General features: G+C 39.4%; 1 protein-coding gene across 5 annotated transcripts in view; it reads right to left on the bottom strand.

Annotated features, from left to right (window-relative positions):
• Positions 1-14,091, bottom strand: part of greb1 (growth regulating estrogen receptor binding 1) — a 275,907-nt gene that overhangs the window by 75,879 nt on the left and 185,937 nt on the right. For all 5 annotated transcript variants that reach the window (XM_073056928.1, XM_073056930.1, XM_073056929.1 and 2 more), the window contains 4 exons: positions 12,907-13,110; positions 8,837-9,017; positions 2,913-3,099; positions 1,322-1,458 (listed from right to left, as the gene is read on the bottom strand). In XM_073056928.1, the coding sequence (XP_072913029.1) occupies positions 1,322-1,458; positions 2,913-3,099; positions 8,837-9,017; positions 12,907-13,110 (709 nt within the window). The remainder of the gene's footprint in view (positions 1-1,321; positions 1,459-2,912; positions 3,100-8,836; positions 9,018-12,906; positions 13,111-14,091) is intronic.

Genomic DNA, 14,091 nt, shown 5'->3' with positions numbered 1-14,091 from the left:
ATTATCCCCTAGACAACGATAGAGCTTATTTCTTATTGATTATTATTATACCCGCACTTTTAGATTTAGTATTGACGATGTATATTATCTGTATATTTGCATTGATATTATTTTTGTGTATTTTTACTAATAAATACTGTTAAAAGTAGTATCATCAGACTTCAACGGACATCTCTATCTTTGCTGGTAAGTGACCCAGTTACGGGGTTCGTAACAAGTGGAAAAACAGTGGCTATTCTCCAATCCTCTGGTACCTCTCCAGTCACTGAGGATGTTATAAATACCTCTGCTAGGGCCCTGGCGATTTCTGCTCTTGCCTCCAATAGGATTCAAGGTAACATTTTGTCATCTGCTCCACTCCGAAATAATCAAGTTAACATTTCAATGTGTAATTATGCTGCCAATTGTAGTGTGAAATCATATTCTGAACATTCCAAATTGTTCATGCTGAACCTCATGTTCTGTCCTCCCAAGTCATCATTACTGACCATTTCACACTGAGCACTCTGTCCACCCCAATGTGACACTGTATGCTGGATATTCCATCCGGGCAAATACCACCCACTGCAGCGTTTTATCATATACTGAATGTTCTATCTGAGGATGTTCTGTCCTCTCTAGTGCAACAGTGAAAAATTAGTATCTACTGCAGTGCTTAATTATAAAGTTAACGTGGAAATAAAAGCATGTTCCTGCAATAACAATTACAAAGCATTTCAATCTTCTTACAATGGTTTCCAAAGCAAAAATGAAAAATCAGAAAAATGTGTAAAACATGAGGTGAAAGTACATTCAGTCTGTTCAAATATTGCTTCGTAAGTAATATCTTACAACTGCAGTGAAAACCTCATGAAGTTGCAGCTTGTTCTGTGCTACCTTTTCTCTTGTCCTATGTATAGTATCGGTCGGGATCAGCCATGAATGTTGTACCTTGCTGTCTGCGTTGAGGTCGGTAGGCAAGCCAGGGCAGTATGATATGGAGAGCAAGCTGCTGCCCATGCAGGAGGCTCCCCTTCTATATGCAGCTGGTGAATCAAGAGGAATGTCAGGTGCCGATACAGTTTGGCACCAGCAGCGTCTCTGAAATTGCCAGTCAGAACTAAACTCAACATAGGACCTTAGGAACTCCAGCTCCAGACCTTTCATTGGGTGTTACTCCCAAAGCTTCCCCCCATGAGTGGATATAGCCGTAAGTTAGTGAAGTTCTCCTTCTCCTCTCTTGTATTAAGTCCTCGCAAATGATTGAGATAACCATACAGGTTTGATGTGACCTCTGGTATTAGCTTGTTTTGTTGACCATGAAACTATATTAATTACCTACCTTTCTTGTACTGCAGTAACCATAGTCTCAAATGAACTGTCATATCTCAACAATGGAAGTCTGTGACCTGAGTATGTGGAATCAATGAAGTCTGAAAGCCCAAAATACTTGCTGTTTTCCTGATACAAGTTCACTCTCTACAAGACAAAGAACAGAAGAAGTTGCACACCATCAATTAACTACCAAATATTTTACAGAAAAAAGACTAAGCCTCAGAATTCAAATATAATAATTAAGTGTTAAATTACCCACAGAATTGAGAACAGTATGTTTCTGTTAATTTGGACATTTAATGATTTGTGTGTATGCAAAAAAATACCCACAAGAGACAGACAAGTTTTGAGACAGAAACCAATGGGTATTAGGGGCAACCAGAAAAAGCAGGAGCTAGGTGGCTCCACCACCCTCTCATTCATTCTGCCCATCACACGCTTCCACCAATCATCTACCAGCCCGTTTCATCGCTCTGTCTCACCTCTTTATACCGTCTATCCTGCCTGAACACTCTCAGTCCTGATGCAGAGTCTCCATTCGCATGCTTGGCCTTTATTTTGTAAACGATTATGTGTCACAGGAATTTTGGTTATTTAGTGACAGGAACAAAATACAAGCCAGTGCCATTTTACCCACCTTGTCTACAAAAGGTAGAATATTTACTTTTTCCATTCACTGGACCACAAAGATTTTGCTTCCTGAATACTTTTGCCTGTGTCTTATGAATTTTGGGCTGCTGATCAGGAAAATCGCCATGAAATTTTCATCTCTAACAGCATTTATTGAAATTGCCTATATTTGTTATTTCAATTCATAATTCAAGTCAGAATAACTGATGGCAAGACTAAGGAAGGCATTTTTGGTGGTCCACAAATCAAACAGGGACATCAATGACAGGCAATTCAAAGAACTTCTGGTGGGACCAGAGAAGATCTTATGGAAGGCATTCAAGGATGTTGTTGAAAATTTTCTTGGCAACTACAGAGCACCAAACTGTATGCAGCTGGTTGACAACATGTTTCAAGCATACAAAATCTTGAAGTGCAACATGTTGTTAGAGATTCACTTTCTGCATTCCTACTTAGACTTCTTCCCTGAAAGCCTTGGTGTTGTCCATGATGAGTGTGGTGAAAGGTTTCACCAGGACATTGCAGTCATGGAGAAACAGTATCAGGGCAAATGCTGGTTGATTATTGTTGGACACTTAAGCAAGAATCCTCAGACACTGAGTACAAATGAAAATCATCAACAATTATGCTAAAAATGTTTTGAACTATTGCAAAGTGTCAGCACCATTATGCAATTAAATGCATTATATTCAATAAAAGTTAATTTCTTGTTTCTCCAAATTCCTACGTGCAACAAGTATATTATATTTGCGTTCAGCTTCAAGTCATCTATCAAAAACAAAAGAAATTTTTGAAAAAGCAACACTTGGAAAAAAAATTGTTGTCGAGTGTTATTTTAGCAATCCTTTAAACCCCAGTTCTAAAAATTGGTGAAAAAGGACTTGGACCTCTTAATTTGCTCTGACACTATTAAAGCAATACTGAAAAATATTTATGTCTTAGGAATGGTAAAGATCAGTAACATTTACATTGTTCCAGGATGAAGGCCAGTGGATCTCATTGTAGGGACTGATGCAAGTCTGCTGCGTTTGGAAAGCAAAGGGGAACGATGTAACTTGGAGTGTTAAGACATTCAGTGCTTCTTTCATTTCCTTGCAGTTTATGATTCTGTCTGCCACACCCAGGAATGGTTCATTTCGTGAAAATGCTCCTCCACTAAAATCAGGACAAAACACAGAAATGTGAATTAGTGAGATCATTCGATATATACAAGTCCTGGTACAGCAAAAATGAGACACAACTACAGCAGGAACAAGGAAAATAAAGTAGGGCAAACAAATTCCAAGAAAAACAAAATGCTGGGAGTTTGCTTGAAGAGTAAAGATGCTGCAAATGAAAGAGCAACCACCATTTTATGTTATTTATGTTAAAAAGGCAAATTAAGTACAAATGTGCCAAATGCACACTGCCTATGTTAACTGAGCACATTAGTTGAGAAATCCATTTGCTGTTTATTGTAACATAACAAATTGCCTTCCCTGAAAAGTACTGCTTTTAGTACCAGCATTGCAACAACCTGCTTCATGACTTCCATTACTCAAAATCCACAAGTTGGGATCAATTCAAAGTACCGTAGATGTCGGATTATAAGCCGCTACTTTTTTCCCACATTTTGAACAGCTTTGAACACTGCGGCCTTTACTACGGTGCGGCTAATGCATGGTTTTTTTTTCATGCCGCCAAAAACATTTTGCCTCGTAACAGTAGACCAATAAAATTGATGAGTAGTTCACAGAGGTCCAATGAAATTGTACGATAAATCAAGCGCACTTTCACAATTAAATTATTGTAAATCAGTCATTTGTACTCACCCTCATCAACATGGAAAACACTCGAAGAAAAGCATTGTGCTGCCTTTATGGCAGTTATTTAGTTTATAATATTTTCGCTTAGTAATTCATTTGTTAGTAATTTCTAGTTAAAGTTAGAAGTGTTTTAACTATATTTGTTTTCTGTACTACATCGCGGGATGCTATGACGTCACACCCGGTTTCGCCGCGTCTTGTGGGAAATATACCAGTTTGCGATAAACGGGAAGGAGGGGGGCGAGCGCATTACGCGAGCGGCATTAGATCTGAGCGAACGCTGCTTTTAAGTTAAAGGCGATCAATAACTTTTCCTGGTAGGCTGCAGTATATATATTTTTTACCAGTCGTTAGGAGATATTGGAATGTTGTTCAGTAAAAAAGTATACGCAACGTATATTTAAAAGTAGCCGCATTACAGGCACGGTTCGAAAAAAAGCATTTGCAATATGTATTTGTTTATGTTACCATATGGATTTAATTAAAAGTTAAAAAATCCTCACGTGTAATATCTTTCTGTGTAAATATCTCATATTACAACGTGGGACACCTGCGGCCGAAAATCCGGTGCGGCCTGTACAAGTACAAAATAGATTTTCTTTCTAAAATTAGAGCCAGCGGCTTTTAATCAGGTGCGCTCTGTAGTCCGGAATCTACGGTAAATTTATTATCAAAGTATATATACATCACCATATGGGATGGCATGGCAGCACAGCGGTTGGGACAATGCTTTACAATACCAGCAACCTGGGTTAATTCCTGCCACTGTCTGTAAGGAGTTTGTACGTTCTCTCTGTGACCACATGGGATTCCTCCGGGAGCTCTGGTTTCCTCCCACGGTCCGAATACATAATGGTTGGTTGGTTAATTAGGCAATTTAAATTGTCCTTTGCTTAGGCTAGCATTAAATCGGGAGGGAATTGCAGGGTGATGCAGCTTGAAGGACTGGAAGGGCCTATTCCATGCTGTATCACAATAAATAAATAAAATGAATACAGCTCTGAGATACAGTTTCTCGTGGGCACACTCAATATATCTATAGAGTAATAGCCATAGCAGAATCATCAATCAAAGACCACCCACCTACGGCGTTCAACCAGAGTGCAAAAAACAAAAAACTCTGCAAATACAAAAAGAAGAAATAATTGTAATAAATATCAAGAACATGAGATGAAGAGTCCTTGAAAGTGAATCTTTTGGTAGTGGGAACATTTCAATGATGGGGTTATTGAAGTTGAGTGAAGTTATCCGCTTTTGCACAAGAGCCTGATGGTTGAGCAGTTATAACTATTCCTGAACCTGGTGGTGTGAGTCCTGAGACTCTTGTACCTTCTTCCCGATGGAGGCAGCGAGAAGAGAGCGTGTCCTAGGTGGAGCGAGCCTGATAGTGGATGCTGTTTTCCTGCAACGTTTCATGTAGATGTGCTCAATGATTGGCCATATCCATTACTTTTTGTAGGATTTTCCATTCAAGGTCATTGGTGTTTCCGTACTAGGCTGTGATGTAGCCAGTCAATACACACTCCACTACGCATCTACTACATATATATATAAGTTTGTCAACGTTTTAGATGTCATGCCAAATCTTCACAAGCAAGTAGAGGCATGGCCGTGCTCTCTTTGTAACTGCACTTAGTGCTGGGCCCAGGACAGGTCCCCCAAAATAATAAGACCGAGGAGTTTAAAATTGCTGACTATCTCCACCTCTGCTCCTGCAATGAGGACTGGCTCATGGACCTCTGGTTTCCTTCTCCCGAAGTCTATAATCAGCTCCTTGACATTGTTTAAGAGGTTATTGTTATGGCACACTCGGCCAGATTTTCAACCTCCCTCCTGTATACTGGTTCATCACCACCTTTGATTCAGCCTACAACTGTGGTGTCATCAGCAAGCTTAAATCTATCAGTTAGAGATTGGCTGATCGATTTCTAGAAGCAGTAAAATTAAATTTCCCTTTCCCAACACTTGGACAACAGAGTTGATTTTACTTAATTTCTGAACACCAATGCTCAAAAGAAAGCGTAAAACAAATTACCGTAACACCAGATCAGTCAACTCTCTACTCAATTTACAATAGTCTCAATGCACCCAACCACTGTTATGCCAGCTTAATAACATACAATTCCAAAATTCTGTGTTATAACAAACAATATAGAAACAGCTTCAAAAAGCTGTAATTACTTCAGTATTACTTCAAAAAGTAATACTGAAGTAAAAATAAAGTATGTGTAGTTTGACACGGGCTTTTAACAGACAAGCAGCAGCAACTTTAAAATGGTGGATCAGACTACTAAGCCCCAAATTGTAAGTATACAATTTTCATGCAATGATGCAAGATTGTTCATTAGCATTTTAGGTGGCATCATTCTCAAATGCAAAAGCCAGAAAGATTGTATGATATATTCATACATCTCATGATATTTCACAAAAAGCTGTGACTACAAATACTTGGCAGAACAAGAATAAGGCTGATCTGCCAATGCTGTTATCCACCATGTTAAACTGAGGCCTGACCTTCCCCCAGGTGAATGTAAAAGATGCAAAAGGTATTTCTGAAAAGAGAGCATTACTGACCTGGCCAACATTTATCTCTCAAACATAAAGAAATCTGTACATATTCTATATGCTCAAATATTCTACAGAAATCTTCCACTCATTACTGCAGGTATTAGCAAATATCCCTCGAAGCATCAATATCACCTTTTCTAAATCACTGGCACATTTAACCATATCACAGTTATATCATGTGATGCTCTGTTTGATGTTTCCAACAGACGTGGCAAGAGGCTTTTTTCATATATTAATGGTGTTAACATTTGTTAAAACAGCTCTATCTGCTAGAAACACGCATTAGCAATGGCACTGCAAGATTTTTGCTTATGAAAACATTGTTTAAGAATCTACACAAAATCATGGGGTACAATCTGTTTTTAAAAAGAAAAAACATGTCACCAACTCAGAATCAATAGCAGAGCACCGTTTAACCATTTAACCGAGACAGTCCAAAATATAGTTTGAGAAAGGAAAGAAAGAAAAAATTTGTATCAGATTATCTGAATGAAAAACACGCTACACATCTCACATCCTTATTTAGGTGTTAGGGACAAATTTCATTACTGATGTCCAGACCACCGCTGCTAAAGCATATTAGTATGCAACCCAAGCCTGAAAAGTAACAAAACTAAATTTTGTAATTTAGTCCTGCCGAAGGGTTTCGGCCTGAAACATCAACTGTACTTTTTTCCATAGATGCTGCCTGGCCTGCTGAGTTCCTCCAGCATTTTGTGTGTGTGTGTGTGTGTGTGTGTGTGTGTGTGTGTGTGTGTGTGTGTGTGTGTGTGTGTGTGTGTGTGTGTGTGTGTGTGTGTGTGTGTGTGTGTGTGTGTGTGTGTGTGTGTGTGTGTGTGTGTGTGTGTGTGTGTGTGTTGCTCAGATTTCCAGCATCTGCAGATTTTCTCTTGTTTGTAAATTTTATTATGTTGCCTTTGATACACATGGAATCCCCTAGCTGGTGTCATTATTTACCGTAGATTTCGCACTACAGAGCGCACCTGATTAAAAGCCGCTGGCTCTAATTTTAGAAAGAAAATCAATTTTGTACTTGTACAGGCCGCACCGGATTTTAGGCCACAGGTGTCCCACGTTGTAATATGAGATATTTACACAGAAAGATATTACACGTGAGGATTTTTTAACTTTTAATTAAATCCATATGGTAACAAACAAATACATATTGCAAATGCTTTTTTTCGAACCGTGCCTGTAATACGGCTACTTTTAAATATACATACGTATCGGTAACACACAAATTACGTTGCGTATACTTTTTTACTGAACAGCATGAACAACATTCCAATATTTCCTAGCGACTGGTAAAAATATATATACTGCAGCCTACCAGGAAAAGTTATTGATCGCCTTTAACTTAAAAGCAGCGTTTTCGCTCCCACTCCCCCCCCACCTTCCCGTTTATCGCAAACCGGTATTTCCCACAAGACGCGGCAAAACCGGATGTGACGTCTAGCATTCCGGGCTGTAGTACAGAAAACATACTAACAAATAGATAGATAGAAAGATAGATACTTTTAGTAAATGAATTACTAAGCGAAAATATTATAAACTAAATAACTGCCATAAAGGCAGCACAATGCTTTTCTTCGAGTGTTTTCCATGTTGATGAGGGTGAGTACAAATGACTGATTTACAATAATTTAATTGTGAAAGTGTGCTTGATTTATCGTACAATTTCATTGGACCTCTGTGAACTACTCATCAATTTTATTGGTCTACTGTTACGAGGCAAAATGTTTTTGGCGGCATGAAAAAAAAACATGCATTAGCCGCACCGCAGTAAAGGCCGCAGTGTTCAAAATGTGGGAAAAAAGTAGCGGCTTAAAATCCGGAATCTACAGTACTATAAATCTGAAATACAAAGAAAGAACATGACAAAGTTTTCTGACTACAACCATTATTTACAGTGATATATCATACAGATTGAGACTTTAAATTGACTGTATTTCCAAGAACACGTCATGCTTTCATCACTAAGTATTTTTTCATCCCATAAATGTTATAAGATATTTTTAACTACCATGATTATACACACGTGATTATATACAAAAATGTCTTGAACACTCTTAACATGAGAGACATTAAGCAGTTCACTGTATATAAAATGCAAAATCAAGAGGAATGAAAACACAGTAAGAGTTTCACAACTAATCCAATATTAAGCACATTACAGTGTTGTTTCAGGACTCCAGCTAAGTGAGAGTACAGGAGCCCAGTGGCTGGAACTGGATGAAGGGTTTAGCGGTGGTGGGGAAGGTGACAACCAGTACATATTAATGTCAGACACCATTCAACAGCCGCAGAATAAGGCACATTCAAGAACAACCCCACAAACTGAACAAGACAGAAGGAATACGATGCAAGCTCACAAACTAAGTTATAATAAATAAAAGCATGTGAGTGGAATGCAATTCAAATTGTGGATATAGTGGAGTCACAATCATCCCACAGACAGAAAAAAAATCAGGATCTTTTTCATAGAACTCCAAAGAGTGAAATATATGTCAGACATTCACCTTGTCAAATCCCAATGTGCATGGTCATGGATCAGTATGAATAGTGTGTAAGGGCTGTTTAACACTCTTTGCTGAAAAGCTTCAAACTTGCTCTGAGCTTCTGCAGTAAGCTTCATAACATAATGTTCTGCACACTGATCTGCTACAGATTCGGCCTCCAATCCAAGTTCCCCCAAGATCCCTGCAAAACAACAATAAACAAGATGAAATATCAGTGAATGCAAAAGCAATACTTCTGGCGCAGATTTGCTTTAAGTAGTCCTCTCAGAATAATTGTCCATGATTAGAATCTGTTGACCTGCTTTAAATGCCAAACATAGCTTACATAAAAAAATAATTATCAAATGCAATTCCTAACTGGGAGGAAAGACCTACATTAAAACATTAATTTTTTGGAGGTTAAAGATATTCTTCTTTAATAAGCACAATCTGTGCCAAATGCACTTCACTGAACACAGCTGCACATGCTGTTAACTGTCTTTGGACATCACTGTGGGCTGCCTGAACTGCAGCTTGCTGGAAGGACACAAGGGCACTATTTAGACAAACTGGAATGACCTAAGCTATTAATGTGTATCCAGAATATTCAAAGATCGAAGTACTTTTGCAATCAAAGCATATAGCACATACAGGCTTGAAATTCATCTTCTTGCAGGCAGCCACAAAACAGAGGAACACAATAGAATTCATGTAAAACCTCACACAAAGATCATGAAACATCTAATGTGTGAGAAAAGTACAAATCGTGCAAACAATAAAAAAGTAAATAAATAACACGCACTATGAACCAGAAAATCCCCAAAAGTGGTTACATGGCTACGGAGCATCACGGAATAGTGAGCTGAGCATCGGTTATTCCCTTGCCCTTAGCCTCGATGCCTTAATTACTTTGATCTGGCGCGACACTTAAAAGGGCTAAACGTCAGTTTATTTTTCACTCCTGAGCCCAGGCCCTCCCACTTCAATCTGGCCTGAAGCTTCAAACCTAATCGAAGTTTCGACCAGACCCGGTTTTAATCCAGCCTGTGTTCTGTTCCAACAATGGCTGCTGCAGCCGTAACTGCATTCTCGAGAGTCCAGCTCGCTGACTCCTTCAGGATACCACAAAATGTCAGGTTGTACAGACTATTCAAAAGCACAACTCCCAAAGGGACATCACAGGCTGCAGATTCAAGTTCAAATTCAAGTTTAATTCTCATTCAACCAACATGAATGGATAGAATGGATGTATTGAGGATGTTTCAATAGTGGGGGAGTCTACATCCAGAATAGACTGACGTCCATTTAGAACTTCTTTAGCCAGAGGGTGATGAATCTGTAGAATTCATTATCACAGGTGGCTGTGGAGGCCAAGTCATTGGGTATTTTTAAGACGGAGGTTGATAGATTCTTGATAAGTCAGGGTGTGAAAGGTTACCGGGAGAAGGTAATGAATGGGATTGAGAGGGAAATGGATCAACCATGATCAAATGGCAGAGAAGACGCAATGGGACGAATGGCCTAATTCTGCTGCTTTGTTCAAAAGTTCATTTTATTATCAAAGTATACAAGTCTGAAATTCCTCAATTCTGCGGGTAGCTATGAAGCCAAGAAGAAGAAAAAGGAAGGCAGCATGATCATAAACCCCCAAATCCTGCCTCCCCACAAAAAAAAACAGAACAGGCATATCGACCGCCCCAAATCCCTCCTCCTGCACAGAAACTGAGCAAAACAGATCAGGCATATCGACCGCCCCAAATCCCACCACCTGCACAAAAATGAGCAAAGTGGATCGGGTACTTTGACCCCCAAATCCCTCCTCCCGCACAAACGAAACCCAACATAGCACATCAAGCACATGGACCCTCAAGACAGTGGTTATAAAACGAAACAGCATTCCTCCAGGACAAGGTGCAACACACATTACCAACGGCACTTATGGTTATGACTTCTGAGAAACACACAGTCACAAAGAAAAAACTAGTATACAGGTGGCTCCTGTTTTTGAATGTTCGCTTTACGACAGCTCGCTGTTAGGAAAGACCTACATTAGTACCTGTTTTCACTAACCAAAGACGATTATCGCTTTTACGAAAAAAAGACACCTGCTTTTAAGTGTGCTTACGCTAAGAAAGACTACAATGACCGTGAAGCCTTGTGCGGGCGGTTGTTTGCACATGTGTGTATGTGCGTATGCATGTACGTGTGTACGCATGTACGTATGTATGCGTGTACGTGTCGATTTTTTTTCTCCACATCAATTTTGGCTCGCTGTCTTCCCGATTTTGATAACTGAAACTACACCGTACATACAAGTGTTATTTTAGGTTTTATGTGTTATTTGGTTTGATTTGGTAGGTTATTTTTTGGGTCACAAATTTTTCCCATATAAATTAATGGTAATTGCTTCTTCGCTTTACAACATTTCGGCTTACAAACGGTTTCAAAGGAACACTCTACCTTTGTTTGGATAGCAGGGGAAACCTGTATCTCAAGTACCAGTCCTGGTCCATCTTGTTCTTCCACTAAGCGAGCACTGGATGGCAGCACCGACCAGAGGGCCAGGCCCCAAACAAGTATCGATTCCAGCGCACCATGATTAGTGATTGTAGTCCAGAGAAAGTATATTTGGTACAACAGTTAGAAATGGTAGTAGCTACCCAGAAAGCATCACTGTATCTCACCAGCGCCGTTTTGGGAAATCATAACTATATGGGAACTGTCCAACTATAGGATGATAACAAGACATCTATATATCAGTGCTTCAACATAGCTCTGTACTTTATAGTGTTTCAACTAGTTCTTTCACTTATAACCATGCCTTGCATTTTACCCCTTTTAGAAAGCCAGATGTCCAACCAGGAATACAATGATCAAGCAGCAAGAGAACAAAATGAAACGACCTTTACTTGATCTGACACATACGTCACACTGACTCAGATAAAGACAGCCTTCACGCTGTGGAGATTAGCCTAGAGGCTTGCTCAGGCTTATTGAATTGTTATTTATTGAATTTATCAAATAAATGCTCTGTACCCAGAGCTAGAGGAAAGGACAACTCAGCTACCTGAACAATGGAGGGTGAGCTGGCACACAAGTTCTGTTGCAGTGTACTTGAAAAGGGACTTTAGTGGCTCAACCTACATTAGTTGCGGGAGTGGTGGATGTGATAGGCTACAATTTCATGTTTCCTGGACTCATTACAGTTTGCAAAGTCTTCAATAACTAATGTACCTAAAACAGTTTGTTTTTCAATTCAAGGCTTCAGCAAAATCCCTTGCTCACAGAAATGCTTTATTGAACAATCCTAGGAGAGAAAGAAGGAGAAGACAATTTTGTTGTTCAGCGAGCACTTCAATCTCCTGTGTGATCAATAAATTAGATGACTCTGAAAGCACTGTGTTCAGTGTTCCACATTGTGACCCAGTAACGAAGTATTGCAGGCCTAAAGCTGTATAGTCTACAAACACTCAAGCTTAAGCAGATGTGAGTAGCCTTTAACATTCAAATTCTAAGCAGTTGTGTCAATATCCTGAAATTAATCATGAAAAAACCTTTTTCCAAAAATAACCCAAAGTTACTGTGCCTTCAAGAGCAAGTCAGAGGGCAAGTATTCTGCAGCAAGAGACTTGCATCCTCATTTTTCAAAACTTTTCCACTTAGACAGAAGCCCAATCGGCTGAACCTCATCCACCACCAAAACATTCACTCTCTCCACGATAGAGAACTGTAGCTGCCATTTGACCATCTACAAAATACACCACAGTTACTCACTTGTGATATTCTTGACAATTCTTCCCAAACTCACCACCTCTACAAAAAGGATCAGCCACAGAATGTATGTGGGAGCATCACCACCTACAGATCTAACACTATCCCGATGAAAAGTATCAGAACTCTGGTGACATTGCAGGGTCTTAGAGAGGTACCTTCACTTGAGTGAGTGCAGTGTGTTAGGAGGTGACTCGTCGCCTGCTTCTCAATCCAAATATGGATGGGCAATGAATGCTGACCCTGCCAGTGAGCCCAAAAGTGAGAAAGGTGAAACTTAAAGCTGAAACATAAATTTAAGAATGAAACTGTAACATTACCTGACTGCCTGACACGCTGCACTGTCTGCTGGTAAGCCACTTCTGATGGAGGCACCAAAATAAGGAAGTCCACCTTCTCAAAGGAGCCCAGATCCAGATTTTGTGTGCTGGAATCAGCAATCGCGCAGACATGAGATAACAGCTTTCGAGCTGCAGCAAGTTGTATGGGATGAATATGACATGTTTCTTTGTTTGAAATTGTGGCTAGTGGAGATAAAAATTAAAATAGAAAATATTAATCACTGCTTTTAAAAGTTCAATTTATTGAATTTACTGGGTCACTGAATATGACAGACTACATTGACAACAAAAACTATAATCACATAGAATAGATCTTATTCCCCCATATCATACTAACTAGTATAAGGTGAAACCATGCTACATGAAAAAAATACTACCAATATTTTTAAAATTGTTTAACAGATTCCAACTGTTTTCTGAATATTCCTTCATTGTCATTTACATAATAAAACTTATGACCACAACTCTCATCTAACTGCAAACCCACTTCTCTCAAATTCTCTAATTCCAGTCTTTCGATCTCTATCTTATTTTCTTTGTATTTTCTTTGAGAGGCAGATCTTGGAAAGGTGCAAACATAACAGGGTTGTTATCATGGGTCACTTTAACTTCCTTAATGTTGATTAGCACTTGATTAGTTCCAAGGGTTTAGATGGGGCAGAGTTTGTTAAGTGTGTCCAGGATGGATTCCTGTCACAGTATGTTGACAGGCCGACTAGGGGGAATGCCATACTAGATCTAGTATTAGGTTACGAACCAGGTCAGGTCACAGATCTGTCAGTGGGTGAGCATCTGGGGGACAGTGATCACCGCTCCCTGGCCTTTAGCATTATCATGGAAAAGGATAGAATCAGAGAAGACAGGAAAATTTTTAATTGGGGAAGGGCAAATTATGAGGCTATGAGGCTAGAACTTGTGGGTGTGAATTGGGATGATGCTTTTGCAGGGAAATGTACTATGGACATGTGGTTGATGTTTAAGGATCTCTTGCAGGATGTTGGGGATAAATTTGTCCCGGTGAGGAAGATAAAGAATGGTAGGGTGAAGGAACCATGGGTGACAAGTGAAGTGGAAAATCTAGTCAGGTGGAAGAAGGCAGCATACATGAGGTTTAGGAAGCAAGGATCAGATGGGTTTATTGAGGAATATAGGGTAGCAAGAAAG

Source organism: Hemitrygon akajei, chromosome 9 (assembly GCF_048418815.1).
Source record: "Hemitrygon akajei chromosome 9, sHemAka1.3, whole genome shotgun sequence".
Classification (NCBI taxonomy): Eukaryota; Metazoa; Chordata; class Chondrichthyes; order Myliobatiformes; family Dasyatidae; genus Hemitrygon; species Hemitrygon akajei.
Note: the sequence above shows the minus strand (reverse complement) of the source record. Positions and strands in the feature narration are given on the sequence as shown.